The 15,392-nt window shown below is 43.0% G+C and overlaps 1 protein-coding gene across 1 annotated transcript in view; it reads right to left on the reverse strand.

The window, feature by feature from the left end:
* The window catches only part of pyroxd2 (pyridine nucleotide-disulphide oxidoreductase domain 2), a 41,240-nt gene that overhangs the window by 19,467 nt on the left and 6,381 nt on the right, over positions 1 to 15,392 (reverse strand). Inside the window, exons 2-7 of the mRNA XM_035794467.2 lie at positions 3,933 to 3,952; positions 3,707 to 3,800; positions 3,417 to 3,490; positions 1,143 to 1,298; positions 785 to 938; positions 573 to 634 (exon numbers count right to left, since the gene is read on the reverse strand). Coding sequence (XP_035650360.1) covers positions 573 to 634; positions 785 to 938; positions 1,143 to 1,298; positions 3,417 to 3,490; positions 3,707 to 3,800; positions 3,933 to 3,952 — 560 coding nt within the window. The remainder of the gene's footprint in view (positions 1 to 572; positions 635 to 784; positions 939 to 1,142; positions 1,299 to 3,416; positions 3,491 to 3,706; positions 3,801 to 3,932; positions 3,953 to 15,392) is intronic.

The raw sequence follows: 15,392 nt of genomic DNA on the forward strand, positions 1-15,392 counted from the left end.
TTTCACCTCTCTGCCGAGGGGATTTCCCCACTCCACTCCAACACTGCAGGAGCTCCAGAAGGCATCAGCAGACGACCCCACTCTCTCCAAGCTGGTGACCTTCATCACACAGGGCTGGCACAACAAAGCACCAGAGGAGCTGTTGTAATACTTCAGGGTCTGAGAGGAGCTGTCCTGCTGGATCGACACCTGAAAAGTTTGCCAATTGCGTTGCACATTCTTCCTTCAGGCGAGCTAAAGAGCTGAGAATCTAGGAAATTAATGCGACCCCTGGTATTATAGCCAGGATGGCTGAGCTTCCGAGGGCAAACTCTGCATCCATTGGCCCATTTGGAGTGATTTTAGTTTACTTCAGGTGAATATGATTGGTTGTTTACTCCCCATAGTATATACTGAAAGGGAACACAGGAGTTACAGAGCAGAAATTCAGTCTGAATGGACACCATGCCTGTTAAGCAAGAGGGTGGTACTGGAGAGTGTGAGTAGGCCAACTCACATCATTCTACTAATCACAGTCTAAATGGAAGCGATGATAAGTGAAGGAAACAAAGTGATATAGGTGGTCTATCAACCTTCATTATTGGTGCAGTTATGATCTCATAGAAGTCTGGAATGTTCTTGCCCAGTTTCAAGCCTGTAAACACACAACAGAAAAGGTGAGTATTATTATGCAATATATTGAAAAATAAAAACAGATGTATTGTATTATAAATAATACAGTCATTATTTAACATTTCAGCTGTGTTTATTCACCCTACAAACATGTAGGAAAACAACTTAGTACCACATTGGACAAGGGGCAAGGCACTCCTCAGTGCTGCCATCCTCCTCCTCAGGGCCCCCCCGGTTAACCCCGCGATGTCTACTGGGGGCGAGTCGAGGAGGGGGTGGATGGCCACCGCTAACTTATCCAGGTGGGTTATAAACTCTGGGTACGCCTGGGGGGGGCAGGGGGAAAGGGAGAGGCACAGAAATAGTTACTGTTAATTACATAACAAGGAGAGGGGGAAACAATCACTACTCCCATCCATTTCCTCCTTTTACTGTAGCCTACTGAGTACTAGCTAATAGAGCTAAGTGAGCTAACATCTACAATAAACAGCATCTGTACAGTAAGCTGTCTAACTTCTATTGCTACCCACCTTGGCGTCTGTCTCAGAGAACTTGCCGATCTCCCTCTGGTTCATGGCCAGGTCTGAGCCCAGCAGTAGAGACCGAGGGGGGAGACCCCCTACCCCCCCCTCCAACATTGGGGTGAAGGCATGGGGGTCCCGCATGTACAACTTCAGTCCATGTTTCTGAACACATACACACATACAGTGGGTATCATAAGTATTCACCCCCCTTGGATTTACTTAACATTTTGTTGACCTACAGATTGAAATACATAGATTTAATTGTAATTTTTGTTGTTATTGATCAACACAAAATACTCCATAATGTCAAAGTGAAAAGAAAATTCTACACATTTTTACAAATTATATAACTAAAATATAGTTGTTGCATAAGTATTTTTTTAGTCAAGCCTAAATTAGTTCAGGAGTAAAATCTGGTTTAACAAAATTGCATAATAAGTTACATAATAAGTCCCCCATACATACAGTTGAAGTCGGTAATTTACATACACCTTAGCCAAATACAATTAAACTCAGTTTTTCACAATTCCTGACATTTAATCAGAGTAAAATTTCCCTGTCTTAGGTCAGAAGTCCACCAGTCCCTCCTGCAGCAAAGCACCCCCACAACATGATGCTGCCACCCCTGTGCTTCATGGTTGGGATGGTGTTCTTTGGCTTGCAAGCCACCCCCTTTGCCTCCAAACATAATGATGGTCATTATGACCAAACAGTTCTATTTTTGTTTCATCAGACCACAGGACATTTTCCAAAAAAGTACAATCTTTTTCCCCATGTGCAGTTGCAAACCATGGTCTGGCTTTTTTATGGCAGTTTTGGAGCAGTGGCTTCTTCCTTGCTGCGCGGCCGATATAGGACTCATTTTACTTTAGATACTTTTGTACCTGTTTCCTCCAGCTGGGATTGATTTGCACGTTTCCCACCAAAGTACGTTCATCTCTAGGAGACAGAACGCGCCTCGTTCCTGAGAGGTGAGACGGCTGCGTGGTCCCTGTCTGTAAACAATTGTTGGAAAAATGACTTGCGTCAAAGTAGATGTCCTAACCGACTTGCCAAAACTATAGTTTTGTGTGGAAGAAATGTGTGGAATGGTTGAAAAATGAGTTTTAATGACTCCAACCTAAGTGTATGTACAGTTCCGACTTCAACTGTACTAAATCTGTAAGGTCCCTCAGTCAAGTATTGAATTTCAAGCACAGATTCAACTACAAAGCCAGGGAGCTTTTCGAAAGCCTGATAAAGAAGGGCAGTGATTGGTAGATGGGGTAACAATAAAAATAAGCAGACTTTGAATATCTCTTTAAGCAAGGTCAAGTTAATAAGTATGCTGTGGATGATGTATTAAACCACCCAGTCACATCAAAGATACAGTTGGCCTTCTGGACTGCAGGACAGGAAGGAAACTGCTCAGGGATGGTGGTGATTTAAAAACAGCTACAGAGTTCAATGGCTGTGTTGGGAGAAAACTGGGGATGGATCAACAACATTGTAGTGACTCCACAAGAATCACCTAAATGACAGAGAAAAAAATAATAAAATACACAGAATAGCATGGTGGTGGCTGCATCATTGTATGGGTATGCTTGACATCGGCAAAGACTGGGGAGTTTTTTAGGATAAAGAGAAATGGGATGGAGCTAAGCACAGGCAAAATCCTTGAGGAAAATGTGCTTCGGTCTGCTTTACATCAGACCTTTCAGCAGGACAATAACCTAAAAAACAAGGCCAAATCTATACTGGAGTTGTTTACCAAGGAGACAGGGAATGTTCCCGAGTGACCTAGTTACAGTTTTGACTTAAATCAGCTTGAACATCTATGACAAGACTTTCTGTATAGCCATGATCCCAAACACCTTGACACAACTTTGAGAATATTTTAAATAATAATGGGCAAATATTGCAGAATCCATGTGTGCAAAGCGCTTAGAGACTAACTTAATAAGACTCACAGATGTAATCCCTGCCAAACGTGTTTCTAACATGTACTGACTCAGGGGGGTACTTATCTAATAAAGATATATTACTGTTTTATTTTTCATTCATTTTCCACTTTGACATTACAGAGTATTTTGTGTAGATCGTTGACACAAAATGACAATTAAATTAATTTAATCCCACTTTGTAACACAATACAACGTGATGAAAGGGGAGTGAATACTTGTGACAGCCACTGTAACACACCTGATTGATTTAAATATTCAAAGACATAATGATCAGTTCATTCTTTCAAAAGCCTGCAGAAGATCACTGACATATCAAGTATGATGGCTGGTTGTTCACCTTGAGCTCCAGGTCTCTGAAGATGTGTGGTCTGAGCAGGCTGAGGAGATAGGAACACCGGGAGAAATGGAAACCTGCAGACAGACATACAGAAATGAAAAGGAAACACATTAACTACATAGTAAACAACTTGAGATTCTACAATAAGAACACAATTTTTTTTATGTGAGAGCAGGTTTTCTACTCTTCTAGTGTCTGTGTTGACTCTACTGAACACCCTGCTGCACCACCATGACCTCCAGAGGGACCCTCTGTAGCAGGAGTCTGTCACCAGACAGAGTGAACCTCACCTGGGATGATTTCCTCCGACACTGCCGCCCCTCCCAGAACATGTCTGCGTTCCAGAACTGCTGTCTTCAGCCCACCTTTCTGCAGATAGGCTGCCTGTGAATACACACACACACACACACTCACAGCTATTAACATAATGCATGTAGACACACACACGTAAATTAAGTTAGATATGTCACACATTCATGGAGATGGATATATTTGGATAAGCAAATATCCACTTACCGCTACCAGTCCATTGTGTCCTACAATGAAAAATGATATGAGTGTCAAACATCCGTTTATAAAGATACTAGTGCCCTAATTGCTATAGTAAATCCAGCAACAATATATTGACAAAATCTACATTTGCAGAAACTATTAATCAAATTCGGCTCCGGTCCATTGTTTCTCATCCACTAGTGCTGAGCGATTAGTGTTTATTTGGTGTTTATTTGGTCAGTTTCGGTTCAATTATTTAAAAAATAATCACGGTTTTTCAATTTTAGTTTTGATTCTTTAAACATTAAATGCACTTTGCATTATGAGGGTTGAAGGCTGTAACAACACAGAATAAAACAATACAAGTCCCATGATAGTAGTGATGCCCATTACTGCTTATCATCATTTATTAACATTACTTCAATAAAATATTTCAGTTGTTGTGCATATTACATTTGTTTTATTTAATTACTTTATTATTTAATTCCAAGTAATCTCACCTCTACAGAGCTGCTGCTTTTGCTGTCTGACAAAATGTTGTAGTTCTTCAAAATAAGGCATACTTTTATGACTACTGAATACCAACTATCAATCACTTAGATACTGTATTTTCAGGTAGAGATACCTTTTGAAGCAACAGCTGCTCTCTATATCACCTCACGATCGCGCATTCTTCTCTCTTCCGTAGCAGGTTTAAAAGAAATAGAGACCGGACAGTAGATTCACAATGGATCGTGGTAATTGTACTTAATGTTTAAATTCCTCCACCTTGCGCGACGGAAGTCCCGTCCTTTGATTTCAGCATTCAGCACACTGGTGGTGAATAATCGCAAGTACATCTCTTAAAAGAAGTGTTGGAACTTTTGGATCACGTTAAAATAATCCAGCAATCTCAATTGCATGGGTCTCATTCAATGTATTTATTTAAATGGTTGGACATACCTTTCTAGGTTCTTCCAATTAAATGAGACACCTTAAAATTTGCAATAGTAACCTAGATGAACCAACTTCCCAGGTGAATTTAAAGTTTCATTCCCATATAGCCTATTCAGGTTTGATTATTCATAAAATTTGATCAATCAGAAAAATATGCTTCTGCAAAGCACAATCAATCAGTCCTGCCTCCAGCGGGAATCCCATATGGCTTTGGCCTGAGGGGAAAGTGTACCACAGTGGTAAATGTACCTAACATTTGCACCTAATTGCTTGGGTATTATCATCTCATTCAATTTAAATTTTCGAACATACCTTTCTAAATTGAACCAACTTCCCAGGTTAATTTAAAGTTTAATTCCCAGATAGCCTATCCAGGTATGATTTAATCCTTATCATTGATTAATTCAATTTGCTTTTGCAAATTCATTCACGTCCAACTTCCACAGTACTGTCCAGTACTGATGGTTCATTAACGTCTATAAATAGATTAAAATAGTCTTTGCAGCTATTCCAAAACCAAACTTTGGAAAATTAGGGAAAACATTTTTTCCTTTCAAAATGTTCTAATAATGTGCAAGCTATCAGAGGGTGTAGTCCCCACTTGCCCGATAATTAGTGAACTTCCACCCACATTTAGATTGATCTCTGACCTCATCAGCGATACCAACCCTAATTATGCCATTAGTGGAAAAGCAGACAACAACGCCTTCCAAAATCAACCATTGGTCGCAGGCCTCGTAAAGGTTCTCTCCATTCTAGCCCTGATGTCTTGCCACCCGAGATTGGCATCTGTCCAATACCGCAGTGCACAGCTGAAGCACGAGCAGGTAATGGTAGACATAAAGGGACAGGTGGAGAGAACCGGGAAACCAATGACAAATGCAGAAAATTGATAAATTATGCTAGCTATGGAACTGCGCTTGAAAACTGAACAATTAAATGTAATTGTAAAAACGTATGACGATGAACAAGCACAAGCTCTTCAACAAAATCGTCTTCTACAGGAACAAAATCAAATGCTACAGGAACAACTTGATTTAGCCAAAACTAAATACGATGATGTTCACGCCAAACTAGATAAATCTGAAGAGTTATCTACAAACAGGAGCGCTCAACTTGATAACACGCATGCAATTTTGTTGAACATTACTCAAAGTAACACGGTTCTACTCAAAACGCTGCAGACCAAAGACGATCAGTTAATGAACACAATGACAAAGTTGGATGACAAATCAGCAAAACTCATTGAAGTCGCTGACCAAATGAATGATGAGAGAACTCAGGTGATGAAGGTGGAAATATTGATTTCTAAGCAAGCGGAGGAAATCTTATCACTTAATCTCTCGCTCCCTACTCAAGACCTCTATCTGCAAACCATGACAGATAAGTTTGAGACCGAAAGGAGCAAGTGTGACACTCACGTGTCCAAAATCAGTACTCTAAGAGCTCAAGTGGACTCTGCAATGCAGCAGAATACCACCCTTAGGTACCATCTGGAGGAAGTCCAGAATGGTCACGCTCTACAGTGTGACTACCAATCCAAATAACTGGAGCCCTGTACACACAAGAGTAAAGACGATAGGTTTCAGACCTTGCCTCCCTCATGTGTCCCTCAGTCTTCTCCTCTTGGCCATTCGGCACTGAGTAATATTGCGCCTCTTGGCCAACAACAACAAGGCTTCTCCTTTTGGCCCCAATCTCTCCACAGGATGAAGCCAACCCTCTCCTCCCGCTTGGCGTGGAATACATTCCCCTCCTTTGACCCCATTCCGGGTCAGCCAAACGATACTGAGATGTTCCTAGCTGACATAGAGGACACGTTGGATGGCTACCCGAATGCTACGTGTTCTGACAGGGTTTACCTGTTGAAGCGAACGTCGAATAGACACTTGACAAGGTTCATTCGTTTACAACAGCAACACATGCTAAATGACTACGCTAAACTTGCCACAGCTTTGAAATTAGAATTCAGTGGTTCTGCGATTCGCAAACACGATAGCTCACTGGCTAACACCGTCAAACAAGCTCAGAAAGAACACCCACAAGCTTACTATCATAGGCTTTGTTCCGCTTACTTTGGCCAACTCACTGAAACAGGCATGGAAGACCTGTTACCATTTAAACAAATGTTCCTGACGAACATGTATCCTACCTTCATTACCTACTTGGGCCCTGCCGCCCACGTTGGCTTGCCTATCTTATAACTCAGAGAGCTTGCAAGCACAGCTTTTGAGGCATCAAAAGTTCACAACGCTAAGAGCCCTGACCACTCGGTGTTGAAGTTTGACCAGGAGCACTCACCCCAGTTAGAGGGTGCCTTATCAGGTATTGGAGCGTTGAGAGATGACGCACAACAACAGTTTCTACCACGAAACCATGATTCCAATAACCTCTGAGGTCGAAATAACTGTAAAGTACATCGCCATCAACATGACTACCGCTACAATCGACCTGTTCACTACGTTCCTGCACCCAACCCACAAAAAGTGTCAGAGCACAAGGGTAACAAAGGGTTGAAGGACGATCAAAACGTAGATCAATGTTCTCCAGAAGTTCCACTACGGGAAGAACTAAAGCGAGAACAATTTGAGAAAAGGGTAGAAGATAAGTCACAAGTAGGACGAGGAATTACCGGACACCAGGTCCGCAGGAATTAACACCCAAATTCAAGGACGTTAAAGTTCAAATTTCTCCCGCTCTCATTCAAGACCCTATCCAGGGCCCGCTTGATCAAGAAACAAGCCCCCGGGCTTTGTCTATAGACTCTGATACAAAAGTTGCGAAGAAAAAGGTCAAACGCTTCGTTAAAGCCAAGCCCACTCAAAATAGGAAATGTCAATCTGCTTCCACCATGAACAGCAATAGGCACATCACGTCGTTGCGAACGACCACTCCACTTTGTGGGGAATATGTCCACTAACCACAAATCTAAACGTCCATATCTGGAAACAGTCCTGGAGGGCTGCTTAACTTTTCATGTGCTAATTGATTCGGGTGCGACAATATCACTCATCTCTCAAACATTGTTTGACGATCTCAAAAGGGCTTTGAAGCCAACTAAACGTTGGTTAAAAATGGAACGATGCGACCCTACACTTCGAGGGTTCACTCAGACTACCTCGTCTCTCACATTGAGAGTCATGCTGAAACTACACTTCAAGGACGTATCGCTCGTTCACCCTGTGTATGTTACCAGCCTCGAAACTGTAACCCTGCTACTTGGAGCAGACTTGATGGATCGGTTACTGCCATTGATGGATTGGAAAACCAACCAGGTATGGTCACAGGCCACAGTGCCTTCTCCACCGACCACACTGTCTACCCCTAACGCTAGCTGCAACGCAGTCATTCATGAGGGGTATCTGTCGAAAGCACCCCTTGGGAAAAAGACTTTTAGAAACCTCTTGGGGCAGAATCCGATCCAAGGAAATATTATTATCTCGACACATTCCATCAGCCAACCTGATTGACCATTCTTTTCATGATTTCGAGCCAGCTGTCTCTGTGTATACACAACTTCCCTCCTCCTTGCAGTCGTGCAATACGGTAGTTGAGATGAACTCCTCTTGCCCTTCGGACACTTCCGCAAGCATTGAGGCCGTCTCAGCAAGAAAAACATTGATGCGCAGAGAAAACTCTGCTTCCGATTATACACCTTCCGCTTTGTTGGGGACTGTCACCCCTTACAATGATACTAATGGCGTCAGTCCAGCAACAGACCCGATGACTCCCACTGGTGAAACACTTTGCGATATCACAGACCGATATCCTCGTGTAAGTTCGCAGGTACTGAAGAGGTTGCCACAGCGGACACGGTGGTGATTGACATGCTTCGACAGCCACTGCGTGTTTTGAAACACAAACACCAGGAGATTTGGTTGAAAGGTTACAGCCATTCTCATAACGCGGCCACTGACAACTCGTACATAGGGTCCGAACTTTTCGTTTGCGCCTCGGACACCAACACCACCTGCTGGTGGGGGGGTCCCGAGACACAAAGGGGGGGAATAGTAGCCCAGACCCATGATGAGCCTCACCGAGGCCGTGGGGGGGTCGAGCATACAGACAACACCGTATGAGGCCGCCAGAGCATAAATCAAATCCAGTTGTAAACTCCCCTATGAGAACAGTGAGGAGCAGACAGGCTCCTAGACAGGGATTATCTTAGAACACATCTAAGATAGTACTGAGGTATACCACACTGGTCGTAAAGGAAGTCCAGTGGACTTGTCCACCTCCAAACCGAATGGCAACAATAATCATTCCTTGCCATGTGTAGGTTCAACTACAATACAACAATACAATTTTACTAATGCTCCAATCATGTGCTCCGGTAGTATTATATTTTAGAATAAATCGCTAGGATAACTGGTTCCTTTGAGAACCAGTACCAATACCAGCGACAGTCAGTCTAGCTACAATCAGTAAGAAGGTTAGAGACCTAACCAATCAAATTACCCTTGACAATAACGACATAGGAGTCACTCAGAGTGCAACACGTGGAAGGGAATCTCCAGTGCACTCTTCCAATGGTTAACACACATGTCACTAATAAATAGTATCCTCCATTCAGGAGGAAAATTATTAGAATCATTAACCACGATCACACCACGTACGACTGGTCCAATACTTAAAGAGTACTTCCGTCATGAGGTTAGCTCCTCTGTGGATAACATAGCTATGACTTGTAGTAAAAACTACTACAGACTCCCTTGACACCAATTCTGACTAACCTCCAGGTATTGACCTGAAAATGACCTGACTACGTCAGACTCATTCTGAACCAGTTGTAATCTGCCAGGATACTTGGTTTTCTTCCCTTGAAAGGCGCGCTTGTGTAAGCATAAACGCACATGCACAACGGAACATCATATTAGGATTTATGCAAGGATCACTTAAGGGTCCAAGCAAAATACCAGCCTTAGTAAAGTTGAACATTTACTTCTAGGCCTTTGACTCTACAGCACTCACCAGTTTTCTTCCCAGAAGTCCATAGGTCATCCCGGTAGACTGCCCAAAACTAGTGCCCTACAGCCGTAAACTGATCAACTTAGGATAGTGCTTAAGCAACACACCAAGTAGGAAAACCCTAGATATGGCATCAGAGACAATGCCATGATAGTCATTTTACCAGAACAGTCCAATTAGATGATTTTTGTGTGAGAACTATATTTTGTATATTTTTTGTTTATGCTTTCATTCCTTTTCAGTTCAGTTCCTTTGACACTTAGGAAGTGATAGAGCCATAAACAAAGTTCCCATACAACCATTACTTAGTGCCACAACGCCACTCATTGGGGAATGAATGTAATTATATACATTTCATGAGTGTGTGTGCGTCCGTTGTTAACATCTGCCTAAGTTACCTCCCAGATCTTCCAGTCTGGACGACGACCAGATGACGGGTCCGGAACGGCGACAACAAATCCAGACATCCACGGCCCATCCTTGTGGCGGCATGCCCCGCTGTCAGGGAGCCTACCAAGGTAAACCACCAGAGGGGGGACCACAACGGCAATCACCAACCAGGACATCCCCTGGCCCTCCCTGGGGTACTTTGCAGCTCCCAGGGAACCTACCAAGGTGCATCACTAGAAGGGACCGCAACGGCGATCACCAACCGGGCATCAACTGCCATCCTTGTGGTGGACTGCTCCGCTTTCAGAGAAGCCTACCAAGTTCAACCACCAGAGGGGACTGCAACAATGATCTACAAACAGGACATCATGTGTTCATCATTTTATGTTGATTTGTAACTTGCAGGACAAACAAGATTCAAACCACCATCCCCCTCTCCCTGCCTCCTTCAACTAGGCTGCTGTGGTCAGAGAGAGGTCGTAAATTCCTGAGAAGACCCTGCCACATGACCACATAGTCCACTGCTCAAATAAAGGGAACACTTAAACAACACAATGTAACTCCAAGTCAATCACACTTCTGTGAAATCAAACTGTCCACTTAGGAAGCAACACTGATTGACAATAAATTTCACATGCTGTTGTGCAAATGGAATAGACAACAGGTGGAAATTATAGGCAATTAGCAAGACACCCCCAATAAAGGAGTGGTTCTGCAGGTGATAACCACAGACCACTTCTCAGTTCCTATGCTTTCTGGCTGATGTTTTGGTCACTTTTGAATGCTGGCGGTGCTTTCACTCTAGTGGTAGCATGAGACGGAGTCTACAACCCACACAAGTGGCTCAGGTAGTGCAGCTCATCCAGGATGGAACATCAATGCGAGCTGTGGCAAGAAGGTTTGCTGTGTCTGTCAGCGTAGTGTCCAGAGCATGGAGGCGTTACCAGGAGACAGGCCAGTACATCAGGAGACGTGGAGGAGGCCGTAGGAGGGCAACAACCCAGCAGCAGGACCGCTACCTCCGCCTTTGTGCAAGGAGGAGCAGGAGGAGCACTGCCAGAGCCCTGCAAAATGACCTCCAGCAGCCCACAAATGTGCATGTGTCTGCTCAAAAGGTCAGAAACAGACTCCATGAGGGTGGTATGAGGGCCCGACGTCCACAGGTGGGTGTTGTGCTTACAGCCCAACACCGTGCAGGATGTTTGGCATTTGCCAGAGAACACCAAGATTGTCAAATTCGCCACTGGCGCCCTGTGCTCTTCACAAATGAAAGCAGGTTCACACTGAGCACATGTGACAGAGTCTGGAGATGCCGTGGAGAACGTTCTGCTGCCTGCAACATCCTCCAGCATGACCGGTTTGGAGGTGGGTCAGTCATGGTGTGGGGTGGCATTTCTTTGGGGGGCCGCACAGCCCTCCATGTGCTCGCCAGAGGTAGCCTGACTGCCATTAAGTACCATGATGAGATCCTCAGACCCCTTGTGAAACCATATGCTGGTGCGGTTGGCCCTGGGTTCCTCCTAATGCAAGACAATGCTTGACCTCATGTGGCTGGAGTGTGTCAGCAGTTCCTGCAAGAGGAAGGCATTGATGCTATGGACTGGCCCGCCCGTTCCCCAGACCTGAATCCAATTGAGCACATCTGGGACATCATGTCTCGCTCCATCCACCAACGCCACGTTGCACCACAGACTGTCCAGGAGTTGGCGGATGCTTTAGTCCAGGTCTGGGAGGAGATCCCTCAGGAGACCATCCGCCACCTCATCAGGAGCATGCCCAGGCGTTGTATGGAGGTCATACAGGCACGTGGAGGCCACACACACTACTGAGCCTCATTTGGACTTGTTTTAAGGACATTACATCAAAGTTGGATCAGCCTGCAATTCCAAATAAAACCCAACTTTGGGAAATTATCACCAGACCATGTTTTTCTCCATTAGGAGAGGACGAAGGTTGTAGACCATTGCTGAATCTTTTAACCATACCATGTGGTTAAACTCTTAGACTATCGATACCGACAGAATAAGAACAAGTCTTTGATATTAATTACTAGTCTGCAGCTAGGAATTCAGTATCATTGAACGCGAAGGACAACCGCCGAAACATCCATTCTATAACCACTGAATGAATGTCACTCTGAACTATCCCATCTAACCAAGAGAGAGAGAGAGAGATGTACAAAATTCTCCAACAGAAACAAACTTTTCAACAAAGATCCCGACGACACACTGAGCGTAAATATATATATTGATTGCAATTGTTCCCTAATGAGTGAGCGTTCATGTGCAAAGGATTTCAATTCAATTTCAATTGTTATAATTATCAACTCTGTAGTGACTTCTTAGTCGACCCCCACTTCCCCTTTTGTCAAACAAGCCGCCATGCCGGTTTAGCCCACTAGGACACATTCTCCTATCATTTCTTGTAACCATATTTACTGTTTGTTTATGCATTTCTGTGAATTACTTAGTTAGTAATACATAAATTATTTAAGACAATTGATGTATGGATGACTCATAGTGAAGACTGGGTTCGTGCAGATAACCAACAATTTACGACGTTTGGAATGAGACTAACGTGAGGTAAAGTAAATAATTCATTAATTCGAAGACGAATTGATCAGATAAAATATCTGAAAAGTTATTTTAGGAAATGATAACTTTGTAATCTGAATATTTTTCCTTGGTGCCCCGATTTTTCCTTGGTGCCCCGACTTCCTAGTTAATTACAGTTACATGATTAATCAGTTGATCGCGTAATACTAATTACAGAGGGTCTTTGATAAAAACTAAGTCTTCAATTTAATGATAGTAAAGACACGACACTAGTTAATGTATGTAGATTGATAACTGCTGAACACTGTAGATTTCTATATGTGTATCTCATGAATGTATCAATCTGACATCAATTTATGTTGTAAGGCAAAACCAAATCATATATGGATGTGGCTGTAAATACTACATCATAATTCTCTATCAGCCAGTGTGTTTCAATAGGCCAAAGTGGAAAGACTGGTTGCTGATTGGTTGGTTAAAACCGCATTCCAGCCAGTGTCTATTCCACAAGTAGTCTCTGCCGATGCCCCAACAACCGGATGTTACAATTTTCAGGGGAAATGGAAAGAGAGCCTGTGACTTCCACTTTTGGACGTTAACAAGGCGACACGCCATATATACTGGATTGGTTGAACAGTCAGAAGAGAACCTCTGTCTCCGCCTCCAGTATATATGCTGCAGTAGTTTATGTGTCGGGAGGCTAGGGTTAGTCTGTTATATCTGGAGTATTTCTCCTGTCTTATCTGGTGTCCTGTGTGAATTTAAGTATGCTCTCTCTAATTCTCTCTTTCTCTCTCTCAGAGGACCTGAGCCCTAGGACCATGCCTCAGGACTGCCTGGCATGATGACTCCTTGCTATCCCCAGTCCACCTGGCCGTGCTGACCTGTTGCACCCCCGACAACCACTGTGATTACTATTATTTGACCATGCTGGTCATTTATGAACATTTGAACATCTTGGCCGTGTTCTGTTATAATCTCCACCCGGCACAGCCAGAAGAGAACTGGCCACCCCTCATAGCCTGGTTCCTCTCTAGGTTTCGGCCTTTTTAGGGAGTTTTTCCTAGCCACCGTGCTTCTACACCTGCATTGCTTGCTGTTTGGGGTTTTAGACTGGGTTTCTGTACAGCACTTTGAGATATCAGCTGATGTAAGAGGGGCTATATAAATAAATCTGATTTGAACAGATTTTTTTCTCGTCAAGGACAGTTATGTAGGGGGATCTAGTTTCAGGCGTTTATTTTAAACCTGCTACGTTAGGTTATTCCACAAGTTACCACCACCTGGGCTATGACGTTGAAATGCATATTCACTGTTCCCTCTCACTGTGTAATCCACTGTCTCATCAGCAAAGCAATTTATAAACTTGAGCTCCACTCTAAAAAGCATATAGACATTATCTCCCATTTCTTTTAGACTGGCGTTTGGTTTTCAACAGAGGAGATTTATAGAAACATTTCTGTCTCTCTGACATCTGCAACATTGTTTCAATATTGAAATTCGATCTCTAGCTGTCTCATAGTAATGAACTTGTCGGGAGTTTGGACGAGAGACAGGCAGGCAGCTTTTCTCAGCCAGTCAAAATCATGAATCAGCATCATTGTTATGGATGTGTACAAAGAAATGTCAATAGAAAAACAGGTCAAATTAAATTAAATTCAGCTAGTTTGCTGTCTTTACATATTCAGTTTTAAGTGATTGTGTTAGCTGTGTAGTTGGCTAGCTCCTTTCAACAGTTGTGAGAGAGCAAATGTTCCATGGCAGGCAAAATTGCACATAATTAGCTCATTGTTATGGCTGTATCATTGTGAAGAAAAAACAAACAACACAAATGCAGCTACTTTGGTGGTATTTTGGCTGCACTGTTTGCATGACTCTGTTAGCCTAGCTGCACTGTTTGCATGACTCTGTTAGCCTAGCTTGAAAGCAAGGGATAAGAACATTGTCAGCATGGTAACGGAACATTTAGAATGAACCAATGGCAACAGCCCTAATTGTGGAAGGATGGAATAGTGTGTTTGGAGAAGCCGGTGTTTGGAGAAGCTGGTGTATCAATGGAATTCAGATAATGAGTGGACTTCGTCTCAGCCCTAACACCACCATGCCAATATATCCTCCAAACACTGGTTTCTCGGGTATTATTGCCTGTCTCTTATCACATAGAGACAGGCGATACTGTATCAGTTGACAAGTCAAGTAGAAAAGGGGATGTTGTACAATGTTGCATCGGGCAGAAATGGCATACAACACTGTGCTGTTTTTACTGTAGCCAACTGCTTTACAATACCCTTATCTACTATTAAATGTCCTACGTATGTACTGTATAAGGATAATGAAACTAACACTGAAATACTTCTCAACATGCTCACAACCTGCCATTGGATTTTTTTTTAATGTTGAATGTCAAGTGATATTCAATATCTACTATTAGTTTTTATCGCTTTGGTGCAATTTTCACAAGTATATGGTACATTTACACAACTCAAAACAAAAAGGCAGTTGTTTCAAAACTCTTAACCACATTTTCAATTGACTGAGTGCAACACACAAAATCATAGTCACTTTGTCACCAAACTTAATCATTGTTTCATCTAGAAATACATGTTTCACATTGTAATACATTTCTGTATAAAGT

This window comes from Oncorhynchus keta, chromosome 2 (assembly GCF_023373465.1).
Source record: "Oncorhynchus keta strain PuntledgeMale-10-30-2019 chromosome 2, Oket_V2, whole genome shotgun sequence".
Taxonomy (NCBI): domain Eukaryota; kingdom Metazoa; phylum Chordata; class Actinopteri; order Salmoniformes; family Salmonidae; genus Oncorhynchus; species Oncorhynchus keta.